Raw genomic sequence first — 17,323 nt, 5'->3', positions numbered from 1 at the left:
CCCACCAACGTGGTAGTTCTGAAAGATGTAAGACTCCACTGAGCATGCCCAGATCACACTCCTGCGTCCTGGAAGACCTTTGCTCATTCCTGTGTGTAACTTCAGTTTGAGCAGGTTTTGCTCTTCCAGGATCACATCAACTTTGCTTTTATTTAGATGTGTCATTCACTGGAACTTAGCCATTAAATTCATTGCTGATTATAATACATTCTGATGTGTTTTCTTCAGTGACATTTAAATATCGTCATCAAATTTTGGTCATTTTACCTTCTGAGTAAGTGACTGATTCACTTCCCTGGTATTGTAAGTACTTTGCTTGTTGTTAGCAAGTACTGTACTGGTAGTTTAACATTTTTTATTTCAGGGGATTTGTTGCTTAATGATGTTGCTAGTCTTCTTTGGTTATACAGGTCATGGGATTTTTTCAGTGATTGTCAAATGTTAAGAGATTCTTTAGATACTAAATTTCAGTAACTGTCTTTATTCTGATATTATGCAGTTTATTGGTTTAGTCTTGTGCTTTTTGGTGTTACCAATTTTATGTTTTCTTTAAAATTATTTAGCATCTGCCCATGCATTTCAGTGAATAATATTGTGTAGTTGTTTCTGCTGTTCTGTTCTCAGTTTCTATTTTTGCATTTTCATCACTTGTTCTTGTTTTTGTTTGGAAGTATATTTCTTATTTTGCCACAGCTCACTTGTGTGGGAGCACAGGGAAGTCTTGCAGCTCTTTTATGTTGTCCTTAAGTAAGGATTTGCACTTGATGTGCCCTTTGTTTGGAGTCAGCAGTGTTCACCACAGAAAATATGCAGTATGTGTGAGAACTGGTTAGTGGATCATTGGTTTCTGTATGCTCAGAGATGGGTTTGTAAATCATGTGTCTGAGGCCTTGAGTGATACTGCAATTGATTCTTCTTTGCCTTACTGTGCAGTGGTACCTACTGTAAAGATTCAAATCTTCCTGGATAAAGCTTCCACTTCCTCACCCAGAGTAGGAAACTTAGGTCTTCTCTGGTCTTGGCACCTTTCTTTTCATATGATGAAGCATTCCCTCCTGGGAAGTCTCCTTCATAGAGCTGTCACCTTGTTACCCCCAGGAGTGACCCCAGGAGTGATATACCTGTCTCATTGGTCATCTCAAGAAGACTGGGGTTTTAGTGTTCCAGTAACAGTTCTTGCCCATTGTTAATTCATTCATGTATAAATTAACTGTAGTTCTTTTGCTCCTTGCTTCATCCCCCCATACTGTCTTGTTGTTGTTCCTTTTGATCCTGTAGGCCCACGCCCATGACTACTGCACCCTTTGGTGATGTCTTCTAGAGGTTCACTGTTCCTGCTGCTTGTGGTTTTGCCTTCACCTGTGACCTCAAATGCTCCCATGTACTCATCTGCTCTTATGGCTGCAGCCACTGCTTTCCCATCATCCTCAACATTGCCAGCTGTCTGTGATTCTGCTGTGCCTTCTGTCACTGCTTCAGGATCTCAGTAAGAAGATATTCCTCTTTTGACCATCTTAACTCCTGTGGAGCATCAATTATCAGCTTCAGCTGCGATACATCCCCCCCTCAAGAGTATTCTGGAGAACTAATGGGGAAAGCTTTCCCTTTTCTGAACTAATGCATAAAAAGGCTAGTGCTGAACCTGTTGTATGTTGATGACTTTGGCCACCAGTGGTCTCATGTATGTGGGTGTTTTCACTCTTTCAGGCACAATCACAACTCTAGGTCACCCCAGTGACATGCTGTTGCATTTTCCTCAGATATATTAAAAGCTATTTACTAATTGTACTTTTTTCTTAGTGAAATAGAAGAGAAAGAAACTAAGAAAACACATCTCTGAGCCATCTCCATCTAGACTGCCATCATATTATTACAGTACTCCATTCTGATTGTCCTGAGCCTGGATGAGACTACCTGACTATACAATAGTGAATTGACTCAGCACTAGTGAGGCAAATAAAAACAACTTCTCTTACTACCAGCTCTCTTCTTGGCTCAGGTGACCATGATCTGTGCTGCTGAAGTCCAATTGTCTCTACTTCAGGTGTACTGTATACTCAAGTGATATTTCTCCTCCATGTACTTATCACTGGTCACCTTCCCACCCTGTTCATTCTGTGACTACTCACAGGCTTCTCCACAGGGATCATCTGGATTCTAGAGAGCTTCTCATACCCATGGCACTCCCAGGACCACTAATTGATATAAGTTTGATTCCTCCAAGAGTAACAAGTTGGCAGATAATGTCTCAGATGAGGAGACCACTAAGGATTTGCAGGTACTTCTGGGTGACACTTCCTTTGTGGAAATCTTCAGTGGGTGTTAGACATTTTTAACTTAGACCAGCCCCCTCAATTCATGTATGATGCTTTGCTTGCTGGTCTGCAGGATAGCAACAAAGTGTCAGAAGATAAGACCTATGGGAATCATCTTGCCAAGTCATTGGCTTCCATTGATAAAAGATCTTATGCCTTATATAAGTGAGTGGTATGCATTACTTTTCTATCAGTACCTTCACAAGTTTTATAAAATCCAAGACTGCTCTTCAGACTGGGCTAGGCTTCATTCCTTTGCCATGTAGTGTATCACTAAGGACACATCTGCTTATTTTACTTGTGGATCTACCTATAGGTTGGTAGCAGAGATAGACACTTGTAAGAGATTTTTCTTGGAGAGTTGTTCTGCTGAATTGGCTAGAGTAGATTCTTTGTGGTACCAGCTCCCTTTTAGCCAGTGATTTTCCTTCAGCAAAGATGCAGCTAGGCTTATCACCTCATCCTTCACCTTGATGTGCTTCTGTTCTTCACATCTCCCCTTACTACATGCTGGAACAGAGTGATATAACTTTTAAGGATTTCTCCAGTTTGCATTTCTCAGCAGAGCTTGGCTCATTGTGTTCTCAGCCCTATGGCCCAGTTTTTCTCCCAAAAGAATTTTAAACAAGGCTGCCCTTTTCAACCAGGGTGCTTCAGCCTCGCCATCATCTTCTGCCAAGCCTGCATCTCAGCCACCTTTTCAATCTCGGGTATTTCCTTGGTTTACGTGTCAATTCACCCACAACTGTTCGACGGATGAGTGTCCACATGAAAAGAGTAGAACTGTCAGTCAGACCGCCAAATAGAGGTCATCGTCCTCAGTTCTCGTCTTGCCTTCATTGTAGCAACACTACATGGCAGCGATGAAAACTCCACTGGCCTTTGATGAGGTGGAACTGTATAGACTCACTGCTGCAGTATTTTACTTAACAATACTGTAGGTAAGAAATGAAAAGGCATAAAAGAGCACAGTATGGTCTAAATATTTCTTATTGAAAAAAGATGCATATTCTCATACAGTATTAATGAATGAGTTTAAATTAGAACCTGGGGTTAGTTTAGTTATTTATGACATAAACAGTGAAACCTACTTTCATTATAGTAACACATTTGTTTTAAATTTTTATTATATGGTTTGGACTGATAATGGCCTACAAATAGCGCCAGGGTCTAACAATGAAGTGAATTAGGCCTACACATAATTTATTCATATTCTGATCAGAGTAACCAAGAACCTTCTCAGATGAAATCCAGCAGTGAACTGTCATGAAATCGTTGCTTTCCCGTTCACACATGCAATCACCTGTCAGTCGGTCAGAAGAACTTTAGGTGATTCCATCAGTTCATCCGTTATGGTGAGGGACCTCACAATCTTTCATCTACATTGTTTTAACGCCAGATTCAATGAATGTTGACAGAATAACTGACAATTAAACTTGATCGTGAATACCCGGCTTTAGTCTTCCACAAGTCAGCATCAAAATTCTTGTACTCTGCAATGTCCCCAGAACCTTTTATTCCAGTTAGAGAAGTTGTACTTATTCACCTCACCAGTGCCGAGCCAACTCACAACTGTTCATGCAGGTTTCCCTTTTGGCATTGCATTCAGGGGAATTCCCAGTTCAAGTTAGCAAGCACAGGTGACTAAAGAAAATGATGTTTTTCCATCCCCTAAATGTCCACCCCTCCAGTCAGGGCCTGTCTTTAAGTTCTAGAGTGCTTGGGAGCCACTAGTTTGGGACCATTGGTCTTAGAGGTTCTCCATGGTGCTAATCATCTCCTATTCTTTAATGCAGGAATGCAAGTCCTACTCCACTCTCCAAACCAGTTACTTTTAAATCTTACCCCTACAGTCTAGAAAAGAAGGTTCTCAGTGACAAGGTCTTTCATGTTATCCTACAATTGGCTTTTTCTTTTTCCAAAAGCTTTGGGATGTTGGTAACTAATTATAGATAGTCATCTCAACAAGTTTCTTCATCTTACACCCTTCTAGATGGAAACTGGGGAGTCAGTTAAGAGATCTGTACAAAGAAAAGACTTCTTTGCTCAAGTAGACCTGAGGGAAATGTACCTCTAATTCACTCACTTTCCAGGAAGCTTCTTCTCTTTGTATGGTGGGGTTAAGTGTTTCAGTTGTGGGCCCTTTGCTTAGGCCTTTACACAGCCACTCAGGTCTTCAAAATAACTTTGGCACCGTTGTCAGTTTGGACTTCCTGCTGGGTCTTTGTCTCCATTATCTGGACAACTGGCTAGTCTGTCTTCTTCCAGGATTGAGTTGGAATCTGCAGCCATAGACCAACCTGGAGAAGTTGAACATGGTGCCTTCTGGCAAATTGGTAGGCCCTCCCCCTCAGAGGACAGGATTCATCATCTACAGGATACCCTTCAGGAGTTACTTATCCTGGGCTCATGGCCAAGTCATGGCAGGTGCCGATAAGCCATTGGGGTTCCTTGGAAAAGCTAGGTCCTCTCAGTCTGTTCCACATTTACTCCCCTCAATATCAGCTCCCTCCATTCTGGAAGGCAGCCTCACTGTCACCCTATGTCTGGATCCCAACCATGAAGACCATCCTCCCCAATATTTGGCAATCATGATGCACTGTAGACATTACTAAAGGTTGTTTGCAACATCCCTTCACCCCTTCGCTGCACCTGCTTTTACCGTTTTATGTTAGCTCAATTCCTGCTCCCTTTCTTCCACCTTGCTGTCCAACCATTCCAACTCCCACTTTTCACTGTATTAAGCACTGAATGGTTGAAAGTGCCCCAGTGCTTGGTGTAATAAGTCAGTCAGTCAGTCAGTCTACAACTTTTGGAGGTAGCAAGACCAGCATAGTTTGTGGAAGGGGGTCCCTTTGGTTCCACTGGACCCGAACATGTTGATGTTTTCAGATGCTGCAAACAAGAGCCGGAGCACCCATCTGTTGGGCTCCAAGACAAAGGGTATCTGGTGAACTGAGGTAAGATGTATACACATCAGCTTTTTGAGTTACAGGGTGTTTTCCTAGGTCTCCAGGCATTCATGACTGTCTTGATGGGTCATTGCATCAAGTTCAGAGCTGAAAGCAGTACTACTATTATGTACATGCCTAATGAAAGAGGAACGTGGTCAGAATCCCTTTTGTCTTCTGCCAGCCAAGATATTCACTTGAGATGAAATATCACAATGGCACCAGGGTTCATTTTGGGTGTTTGCTATGTGTTGGTAGATGCTCTTAGCAGGACCTTTCAGGTCCTTCATTTGGAGTGGTCTCTCAGCTTGGACATCTTCAAGACCTCTTCACAGTTATGGGGAGTACTTTTGCCAGATATCTTTACCTTTTCACTAAATCCCAGACTACTGCTGTACTGCTTTCCACAGTCAGACTGAGTGGACTTGAGGTGGCTTGGATCTCTCTCTCTCTCTCTCCTGTTTGGGCTTCTGATATTGATCACAGTAAAGTTTCAGGCTTAAATGAACTCTTGGATGATTTGCATCATACCCTTTCAGCTGCTGCCACAGTGGTTTCCAGACTTCTTAGGTCTTGTTTTAGACAGCCCCAGGATTCTTCCTGCTTGGAGGGAACTTCTGAAGCAGTTCCACTTCCACCTTTTTCAGTCATCTAGAAGCCTTTCATCTTCATGTGAAGTTTATCCACCCTTGCAGATCCTCTACCACTTCCCTTTATCATGGCGAGTGGGCACAGTTCATTGCTTGCTGCAACTAATGGAGTACTTATCCATTTAAAAGCTTCAGACTTCTTCATTTACATGATGAGCATCAAAAAGTTCATCAATTTTTCTCAAGCATGACATGGATTTATGAAACTACAGGAACATTTTGGACCTGTTTTGTCATTTTACCTAATTGATTCCTTGGGTATCAATAAAGCCTTCAAACTGGGACAGCATTGGTACTCTACACCCTCACCAGACCTCTTTACTGGATTTGACCCTCAAGATGGTGTTTAGACTAGCCCTTGCCTGCTCAAAGCATGCAAGTTACCTTCATGCCCTGTCATGCTAAGATTCTCATTCCTGCTGTTGGTCTTCTGTTGGTCTTTTGAATGCTACATAGTTCATAGCCAAAGCCTAGTCTTGCAGAAAACATGGCTCATCCATGAACACCTTTGCTATTCTTGCCTTGCCCATTATTATAGTAAGGTAGTCTTCTCAAGTCCAGTGAGAGACATCAAGGTGTATTACCAGCATAAGCTCTGATTGCCATTGCCCATCATACTCTACCAATTAGGAGGGTTATGTACCCCAGTTTTGAATTATGGGCCTTTAATTTTATAGTACAGCTTAAAATAGGTGGATGGTAACACAAGTTCTTCCCCCTACAAAATTAATGGCTTGTAATTCAAAGCTCTGCTACATACCGTCCCAGTTTGTAGAGCCTGACAGGTTGTGATGATTAGGTTAAATATCTTCTTTTTCTGATAAACCTTCATTTCTCATGTATCTGGCTAACGAGGAGGCCTGTATTTCTTGGAGTACGTGCAGTCACTTCTTGTATGTGAGGTTACTGTCCTGTCTTTGGGATTTGTGACTTCCATTACAAATCTTTTGCTTTTCAGTACCTTCCATTGTACAACTATTGCTGTACAACCAGATCTTTCAGAGAGTGGATGAGTTTCTTGCACTGTGATCATCACTTTGAAGGCTTTTTGATCTCTGTCCTCCCAAAATTTTGATTCAGGTCATTTATGATTAATGGGTTTAAGTGAACAAATAATACTTTTATGGCAAAATATTTTCCTACTTATCCAGTATAGGTAATCATAAAATTTTAATGCCGACCCTTCCATCCCCACACTCTTCATGAATGAGGATGGTATAGAGGATTGAGCAGAGGCCTTCCAGGATGTTAGAACATGGTCTGGGCATGTGAAGGGGGTGTCTATCATCTTTCAAAATTCTATGAAGCTGATTTAGCTTATAAACATTTGCACAGAATAAGGTTATTTATGATTAATGAAATTGTAGAAAAAATTTTTTTACTCTAAAAACATTGTACCTGAGTATATTACAGATTTTTTTAATAAGGAAGACTTGTACTCGTGGAGCATCTCACCTTTCACGTTTAGATACAGGTTGCTGTTACTTTAATTTACTGACAGCTAACAGTTTAGGTAAGAAATATATACATATTAGTTATGTTCCTTGGTAAGTTAATTTACCTCATACTTTATGTTAGGAGACTGGAGAAATTGAAATCCGTTCTTTTTCAGGTGTGCAAACATGTGTCAGGCCGAGAACATGTTGTAATACAAACAAACTCTCCTGAATTAGAAGACTGGGGTCGTCTTTTGTACTCCCCTGACTGCATGCTGGAAGGAGTTGAAGTACTCTTGGACTTTGATGGAAACTCAAGAGATAAACATGAGTCATTTTTTACTTCAATGTCATTTAATGAAAGTGTAAAAAGTGTGAAGCTGACTTGTGTTGTTGGTGGAGATTTTGGTGAAACAGAGGTAAGTTTGTATTTTCAGCTTTGAATGTACACAAATTTTTGAGATGTGATAATATCTTCCTTCTTCCTTTGTGCTTTTATGGAAAGTCATCAGCTTCCTTTATAGAGAGAGTTGTTTAAACTCCAACAATTTTACACTACCTAAAGCTCACTTGGTGTGTAGTAAAAATCTCAAATGGTTGTGTTCATTAGATATACTACCACTTAAATAATTATCTTTTTCTATTTCCCATAACTTGCACTGCTATTATGTATGATAGTAATGGTAGTAGTAAAACTTAATACTGTACATGCACAGTAACTCCTAAAATCTTCCAAATTGTCCTAAGAACGAATCAGTAGAGTCTGTCCTTTGAGAGTCAAGAATTTAATTTAGTGGTGTTGTGAAGCCAATCATAGTCATTATCATTAACATTTTTACATAGACATTTCTTTACAAGGTTAACTATTAGATGAGTTTTTTCACACATCCATCTTGAGAAATTTCTACTTGAATTGCCATCAGGTGCAGGTCTTTATCTAAGATTTTTCTATATGATTATTTTGGTTCTTTGATACTGCCATATCTTCTACTTACATGTCTAAACCGTCTTAGTTTTGAGATTTCATTGTATTTTTCAGCCACTGACACCATATCTAGCATCAGTTTTTATGTGTAGTGTGATCTTCCCAGCATGCTTAAGATGTGAATTTTGACCTTTTTTAGTCATTCCTCGTTAGCAACTCTTCTGTTTTCTCTGTAAGATTCATGTCTCCACTGCACTGGGGAATGCTTGCCTTACGCACTTCATATAGTTTTCCTCTTGATTATAACAGGAACATCTCTCCTTCTCCAGGCTTTGCCTCTCACCTATAACATAAGATTTGTCTTTCCTTTCATCACCATTTTCTCTTATATATTTTAGCTGTCAACATTTCTTTACTCCATTTGTATTTTGCAATCCTGAGCACTTCTTGTGAAACCTTCTGTTACAGTTGGCATACAGTATTGCACACTGTATACTAGTACACCTGTCTTGCAGCATCCAAATGACTGCTATCCAGACTAGATGTTCCCCTTTGTTTCTTTTCCGTCACCATAAGCTTTGTTCAGCTCACATTGATTTTCAGCCCTCATTTCACCATTCAACTCTCCGTCTTTTAAACTTTTTTCAAGGCTGCTTTAATTGTAACACAGTATAACATTAGTTAATCTGCATACAGTACACTTCTTGTGTACCTTTGTAGCTTCATCCATTACTGAAATAATACTTGTTGCTGATTCATGCCGGAACCCAGTTTTTTCTAAAGCATTTTAGTTACACTAGACACTGTCACTTCAGATTTTGGCTTATGGTTGCAGCCAACACTTACCTAGTGAGTCTAGCTAGTGCCCTCTGTCCCAATAATACCCATCAAATTGTTTGTATGCTACTTTTTCCAACATCTCATAATTGACAGATATTTGCTGTAACATATTTTTTATGCAGCATTTATTTTGTAGTTAGTTAATTTTAAAGGGCGCCCTGATTTTCCTTGAATGAAGCCAGACTGTGAGGTAGTAATTTTAACCATTTTTTCAGTCTGCTATTCCAACATCATCATCCATACTTTCATAGAATCTCCCAACAGTTTTACTCGGTACACTTTCCTATACATATTGTGTTTCCCATTTTTCTTGATTTTTAATTATTGTAATACTTTGTTTTTCCCATTCTGCTGGTCATTCTCTTTCTTGAAATATTTTTGTAGACTTTTTGGCTTTTCAACAGCTGATTCTCCGGCCACTTTTTGCCAAGCCTTTTTTTCTTCCATATTATCTAGACCTCCTCTGACTATCTGTTTTTAGTTAGTTCCTCTGTCTGGTAAAGATGTCGCTTCATGTATTATTCAGTGGATTTTCAAAGTACTCTGCCTCTGTATTTTGGTTGTTTCTTTTCAGCTTTAATTTCTCCATTTTCATCTTTTTTTTTTTTTGTCTCACATTTTTCCATCTTTCTTGTACATTTCAGTATGCAAGATATTTTCTTACTTTACCATATTACATTAAGATTCTGAATACATTCCATTCAATTCCTCCTTTTCCTCGCAACCTGTTTCCTGGCTTACCTCTTCGACCCAGTATAGAATCTGTGTCCTCTTCCTTGCCTGCCCTCTACTATAGATTGAAGGTGCATTCCTTCAGTTGGCCTATGTTAGGCATCATTTTATTACAGTGCCTTTTATATCTCAGTACATTATACCTTTTCTGCCTTTCCAAGAAGTTGAAATACACACTTTTTCTGCTGCCTTTTGTATGCCTTTTCCCTTTGTTTACCTTCCACTTTTTTATTCCATGTACTGTATAAATGAATTCCTGTAGCACCCCAAAGAATGCTGCAAATGTCTGCCCTATGCTGTTTCTCTCCTGTCATCTGAATGCTCGTATCCCACTTACCTCCTTAATGTTCTCAGCCATGATTCTGTGTATGCTGAACCTTTTTCTTATTTGCCAGTCTTATGAAAGTTATTTGACTCAGTGGGCTGGTTAAATTACTAAATAATAACAGTAATACAGTAATTCATACTCTGTGACTTCATTGTTGATAATTTTTATGTCAACAAAATCATCTTTCTTTCCATCACTGTCACTTTCAGTTAGTGTTATGCAAGATATGCTTTGCCTACTGTGTTTGTGCAGTCTGTTTTTTAATGTTTCCTATGTTTCTCATTGTGGTAGAATATGTCTTTTGTTTCAGTTTCTCCACTCTTAATTTTATCAACCCCTTTCCAAGCTGTCTTTGGGCTTCTTAAATACTATTTGGTATTTTTAATCCTGGTCTCTGGCAACATTCATTTTGCTTCTCTTATGCTTTTTTCTTAATAAGGTCTCATTACATCCTCAAAACCAACTTTGTTTCAATATGTCTAGTTGTATACCGTGTATTTGTGACACATCATTTAATTTTTTTTTATTGTAGATCCCCATTCATTATTTCAGTTTGCTTCATTTTGAATTCTTTGTCTTTCTCTTATTCAGTTTACAAGATGTTCTATTTACTTGTCTTACAGTATGTACTTTGTATGTTTACATATCCTTTTTCCATCTGTTCTAACATTATTTCCAACAACTCTTGTCCAGTTTTCACTCTATTTTTTTTTTATTTAAGCATTCACCATTTATTTGGCTCACTGATTTAGTTGTTAGGAGGTTTGCTGTTACTAAGAATATTATTTGTTGTGTAACAAATAATGACATACAACAAGTTATGCTTCAAGCCTTTCTTTTTTTCTATTAGGTTAGAAGACTAGTGTCATATGTGAGAGCTGTGCTTACAAAAAGGCGACTTGAGTCTTTTGAAATCCAAGTGACGTCTTTGGATGAGGCTACTGCTGAGATTCTGAGTCCAGTTGTTGACATGATCTGTGATACATTGCCTGAACTAGCCCAGGCTCTTAATAAGCTCGTAGTTGCCTTGGAATTAGATGGTGAACAGGTACGATGTGTTTTGTGTTGCTATATCTTAAGATAGTAAAAGCTAAAAAATTGATCTCATGTACACATTATCCTTTGATTGTTCCAACTTTGGTGCACTATTTTTTTTAAATGGGATTCTGTCAAACACCAAAATTCAGAAACAGATTTGCAAACAATTTCGAATTAGGATGGAAAATTCAATCAACCTTCCCAAGAAAATGGACCGTTTATTGTTTGAAATAAATACAAAAAAATTTTGTTTTATGGTTATTTCTACAAATTTGTAGACAAGTTTTGGAGTCACAGTTACCCTAAAATTATGACAGTACAGTATGTTTACAGGTGTCAGGGCTACTCATCATTGAATTTTTATACATTTTGCTTCATTAAAATACAGTAATTTTCTCTTTACTGAGTTTTACATTGTAACGTCAGTCAATCATTCATAGTACTTTAATGTTTTCACATGTATATAGTACAAGAAAAAGTAAGAAAATGGTAAATTAATTTTTAATACTAGTGAGACCAGTATCTGGTTAAGCATGTTACTGTCATTTTAATCTTATCCCTTACAGGTTGTACAGTTATGTGAAGTATTGAAAGTGGCTCCCCATGTCCGCATACTCCACCTTCCTCATTTAGCTTGTGGGCTAGACGGCTTGAAAGCTGTTGCATCACTGGTAGAAAACAACCCACTGGTGTCACTCAATTTAGCAGGCTCTCTCAGCTCTGGCACTCCTGTAAGATTGGCATTTGATGCATTAATTGTTTCCCAAAATTAAATCTTGTCCCTGCTTTAAATATCAATTAGTTTTTAATATTTATTTAGGTATAATATACAGTATATTGTAATATATGGTATAATCTTAATTGTTTGTAAGTTGGTATTTAATTTCATTCCCAATAGATTATGCTGTTTTTACTGTATTTTTAAATTATGCATTATTATAAAGACTTACTTTAGATGTTAGAAAGGTAAAAAGAAGGAATTTAAAATTTCAAAATTTCGCGGGAGAAGCATCTGACATTGGAAGTTCACAAAGTAAACATTGCACACCGCCATCAGTTGACAAAAATTCATACTAAACATTACGTATGACAAGTGGAAATATAGAAAATGGGAATTTATCAAAGGACAAAGTAAATTAGGAAGATAGAAGTAATTAGGAATATTTTACGAGCTTGAACGAGAAAGCCTCATGATTGTACGAAGAATACACGGTACTAGTTAATCACGAGAATACTCAGGATACTGTAATTAGTGAAGGGGTTAAAGGAACAGCTTCTTCTTCCTTGGGTTCAGTTCTTTACAAAAATTCTTTCTAGCAGAATAGGCATGCAGAGCAAAATTTGAAGTTGTGACCTTGTTTGTTCATATCTCTGAATGTTTGTAAGTAGGAGGATGGTTATATATATATATATATATATATTATATATATACTATAATATATATATAGATATATATACAGTATAGATATATACACACATATATATATGTATGTATATATATATATATATATATATATATATATATATATATATATATATATATATATATATATATATATATATATATATATATATATATATATATATATATATATATATAGTTATTCTAAGGATGAATGGATTAATCCATAATATAATAAGAGATTAAAGACATTGCTTTAATCATGCAATTGTATCTCATAGGTGGATGAACGATCAACTGGCACAGGAGCAAGCACCCCATCACCAACAAGAGAAGATGCCCCAGCACCATTATCATTCTGGAGCTTTACAGATGCACAAGGAAATACCAGATCGGTTTTTAATTCTCTCCCTCGCTCTTTCTACCAATCTCTGCCAAGAAGAGGGCGCTTGCACTCACTGTCTGCTGAAAAACGAAATTCAGATACAACCCTTCTTCAAAAGACTTCTTTCCCACCACCTGCTTGCAGTCCATTAGTTCATGCAAATGGATTTCATGAGGTAAGTATCTTGGAATAGTCCTGCAACATTCCTTGGAAAATTTAAGGTGAAGGTTTGATTCATTATGATAGTACCTAATTGCAGTTTCATACACCTATATATTAACCTTTATCTTTGGATTTGCTTCTCTGTAGAACTTATACCAACAAAATATCCTCTCAGTAACATTCGCATTGATTTTTTAGGAAATATTAGGAAAATAGATCAGGACATAAGCATAGATTTTTTAACAAAATTCAAGTCTATCACCTAAAACTCCCAAATTATTATGGTCTCCTAAAGATGCATAAAGACAGTATCCTACTAAGACATCATTTCAAGTGCCCAGTCAGATCTGTGGACCAAATTAAGCCAGTGAATTGTGACGGCATTATTTATAAGTCCAGTTAAGAAGGCATTTTTATATAGTTTGGTTCATTATAATTTCTGTAGGTTTTTGATCCCTGTAAAATGAATTACATTCTAAATGTGGAATATTGTATATTATAATATTTATATTTTTAAGGCTGTTTTAAATTACTGTATTATATTTTCCACTTAGCCATTATATTCAAACACTACCCTTATGTTTAGTTTCTTCAACAGAACAGCGTTTAAAACAACCCTTAAGAATATTTTTGGCTGATGAAATGTGTTATTACTGACTCCTTTTTCCCCTAACTTAATTTTACACATGGTGTGTTGACACAGTTTTCTCAAAAAGTTTTTAAGACGATGTACTAGACACTCAGGCACACTTGGTATAGTAATATTGCATGCTATACCTACTGAATTTGCCATAAGAGAGTTATATACCAAATTGAAAAGAAATTTGTATTTTTCCTAACAAACAAACCCACCCTTTCATATATGGAGTAATCCGTGCTTACCTATCTTCAGCTTTGAATCGTCTCTGAAAAACAAAATCCCCACGCTATACCTGGGTAACGTAGTGTGACCTGGATCTACCTACCCTCTTCCCTTGTATGAGTCAGCCTGTACGCAGCTGTGCTCATCCTCCTAGAAGGAGTGAGAAATTGAAACTGCATGGGGCGGTATGAAAGGGGTAATTTTACCTGTATGAAAGCGTAGGTTTGTATGTTACGAAAAATACGAATTTCTTTTTAATTTGGTAATTGTTCCAACACATATACAAACCTACACTTCCATATTTAGAGCCTCACCTGAATGCGGGAAGACAATCTGCCAGGTAAACATGTGAGAGCGTTCCTACTTGATACCCCAAGGGCATGCAAGAGGTGTATGCTGTGTATCATACTCACCCTTGGCTTCATGATGTTGCTGGTGATGTCTTCCCCTCCAGACAGAGCTCCCATAGGACTCTATGTCGTTATACAACCTGCTGAGCCACCACTACCGGGCCCAAGGTGAAGGTATCTGAGGACTTGTGTGCTTTGTCCATGATGTAGAAAGAGGTGAATATCTTGTCTCTTCCAGACTCTTGCCCAGAGGACCTGATCAACTGATTGGTTTTCCATAAACATCACCGACGGTCCTATCCCTCATGTTATGAGCCCTGACTCTGGTTGGACTTGGAACTCCACTACAGTCCAAGCAGTATGCCTCACAGTCACCTCTCTCAGCCAGAAGGAGATAGTGTTCCTTGAAATTTCTTGTTTTTCCTGACCTGTACTTAAGAAAAGTCTCCAATGGGCCGGTCTGTTGGTGGGATGTACATATAAGGTAGACTCTCACGGCTCTGACTGGGCATGGCGACATCTTGTTCTTTTTGCCCCTTATGAAGTCCTTTGATGAGGGGACAGAAAACCATCGAACTTTGGGTTGTGTGTGTGGAGGGGTTCTGAGTCTTCACCTCGAACTCTGGGAGGAAGGTTAAGCCAGTCGATGTCCACCCATGGGTGTGGGGAATGTTGTATGAGAGGGCATGCAGTCCCCCCACCCTCTTTATTGACACCATTGCCAACAGGTCTGACACCCTTCTGAGCGGGTCATAGGTGGTTTCCTCAGGGAGGCCAGGACCTTGGTGACACACCACTCCAGGGGTTTCAATCCTGAGGGGAGCAACTCTTCTCAAAGTCTCTTGACAATGTCTGACAGCTCCCGTGACATTGAAAGGTCTGTGCCCCTGGATTTGAACACTTGGGCATGGGCGGCCCTATAACCTGTAATTGCAGACATGGAAAGGTGCTCCTCTTGACACAGGAAGAGATGGAATTATGCCACATCCTTCAAAGACATTATAAGGGGATGGAGATCCCCCCCACTGAACCAACAAAGGATTACCTTCCGTTTTCTCTGGTACAGACCAAGGAAAGAGGGCCTGAGGGGCTGGCAACGATTGTGGCAGCTTCTCCTGAAAAACCTTTCTTTCTAAGGAGTTGCTGGATAGCCTCCACCTGTGGAAGATGGAGGGAGGCCACTGCCTGATGAAACCAGCCATTGTGTTCTTGCTTCAGCAGGGTAGGAGTGGGGGGGGAAGTTACCTTGGTATGTCCACCAGCAGGTGGAGGAGGTCTGCATACCATTCCGCTTGGGGCCACTTTGGAGCTACGAGCATCATTCTCAGACCTTGGGACATGAACAACCTGTTGATGACCTTCCAAAGTTGGCTGAACAGGGCAAAAACATACACATCAAGATTGTCCCATGGATGCTGGAAGGCATCCTGCAGGAAAGCCAGGGGAACTTGTTTCTCGCAGTGGCAAACAGGTCCAATGTGGAGCCAACCACAACTTGAGCAACCTGTCCATTACGCCTGTTCTACCATTCCATCCCCACTATCTAATCTGCCCTGCTTAGTTGGTCCATCACAATGTTCTTTTCCTGGGGATATACCTGGCTGCCAGCATCAGTCCCCTGGCCTCTGACCACTTATGCATTTTCACTGCTAAGTCGTTCAGGTTTTGGAACATTGTTTATGTATGCGACCACCAAGGTGTTGTCGCTCATGACAACGGTGGTCTTCCCTTGGAGGAGATCTTGGAACCGTTGGAATGCCACCCAGACTGCTCACATCTCCAAGATGTTGATGTGTTGTTGACGTTGCTCCTCTTCCCACATCCATGAAATGTACGTGCCATTCAGGTGGGCACCCCAGCACCTTTGGGATGTGCCTGCATATATCAGCATCTCCTGTAGCCCCTGCTGACGGTTGTCTGGGCTCCACCACAGCAGATCCTCCAGTGTCTTCCTTGTCACACTTATATCCCCATCCTGGCCTGTGAGTGGCATTCCCCCCTCTCCTTCATTCTCCATTGCAGGGACTGGATACAGGCCCTGCCCCTGTGTCCCAATTTTTTCAAGGACACCAGTTAGCCCACCAGGGCTTGCTACTTCTTCTTTGGTTGGCACAGGTTGGACAGTAAGGAGTTGGATACTTTTAGGAACTTGGTTAGCCTCTTGTGAAGGGTAGGTCCTTGCCCACACTGTGTCGAGTGTCATCCCTAGGTACCTGATCCTCTGTGTTGGTACTAGGTCTGACACTGTGGGGTTGATCAGGATTCCCAAGTCCCTACACAATTGCAGAACCTTGTACCTGGCCTTTGAGGCTTGCTCTGCTGAAGGTGCAAGTATGAGCCATTCGTCCAGGTACTTGTGTAGTCGGATACTTCTCCTGTGGGCCCACTCCGACATCTGTTAAAACATTCGGGTGAAAACTTGGGGGCCTGGCGTGAGGCCGAAGCAGAGGGCCCTGAATTGATATGTGACCTTCTGGGAGACAAACCTTAGGAACTTTCTGAAGGAGGGGTGCATCAGGATGTGGAGAGATGCATCTTGCAAATCTAATGAGACCATGAAGTCTCCCTCCCTGATCACTGCCAAGATCAACTACGCTGTCTCCATTTTGAACAGCATTAGTCGCAGGTAGCCGTCCAGGGTCGACAGTTCTATGACAGACCTCCATCCTCCTGATGCTTTCTCCACCAGGAAGAGGCAGCGATAGAAGCAAAGTTTGTTGTCCTCCACTACTTCTACCACCCCCCTCCTGTCCAACTCCTTCATGATATTTGCTACCAGCGGGGACCAAGGAAGGAGATCCATTTGCTTGGTCTCTGGGAGATTGTCTGACATATGCTCCAGGCATCCAGGCACAAGAAGCTGGGGTAATCCTCGGGTGTCACGTTGTCAGGTTCCACTGAATCCAACTTCCTGTGAACCTTAAGGATGAAGTTTGTAAAACTCCTC

At 40.0% G+C, this 17,323-nt stretch overlaps 1 protein-coding gene across 4 annotated transcripts in view; it reads left to right on the top strand.

The window, feature by feature from the left end:
- Positions 1 to 17,323, top strand: part of LOC136854660 (uncharacterized) — a 274,936-nt gene that overhangs the window by 242,724 nt on the left and 14,889 nt on the right. For all 4 annotated transcript variants that reach the window (XM_067131245.1, XM_067131242.1, XM_067131244.1 and 1 more), the window contains 4 exons: positions 7,529 to 7,771; positions 11,028 to 11,225; positions 11,782 to 11,946; positions 12,899 to 13,177. In XM_067131245.1, the coding sequence (XP_066987346.1) occupies positions 7,529 to 7,771; positions 11,028 to 11,225; positions 11,782 to 11,946; positions 12,899 to 13,177 (885 nt within the window). The remainder of the gene's footprint in view (positions 1 to 7,528; positions 7,772 to 11,027; positions 11,226 to 11,781; positions 11,947 to 12,898; positions 13,178 to 17,323) is intronic.

Source organism: Macrobrachium rosenbergii, chromosome 29 (assembly GCF_040412425.1).
Source record: "Macrobrachium rosenbergii isolate ZJJX-2024 chromosome 29, ASM4041242v1, whole genome shotgun sequence".
Classification (NCBI taxonomy): Eukaryota; Metazoa; Arthropoda; class Malacostraca; order Decapoda; family Palaemonidae; genus Macrobrachium; species Macrobrachium rosenbergii.
Note: the sequence above shows the minus strand (reverse complement) of the source record. Positions and strands in the feature narration are given on the sequence as shown.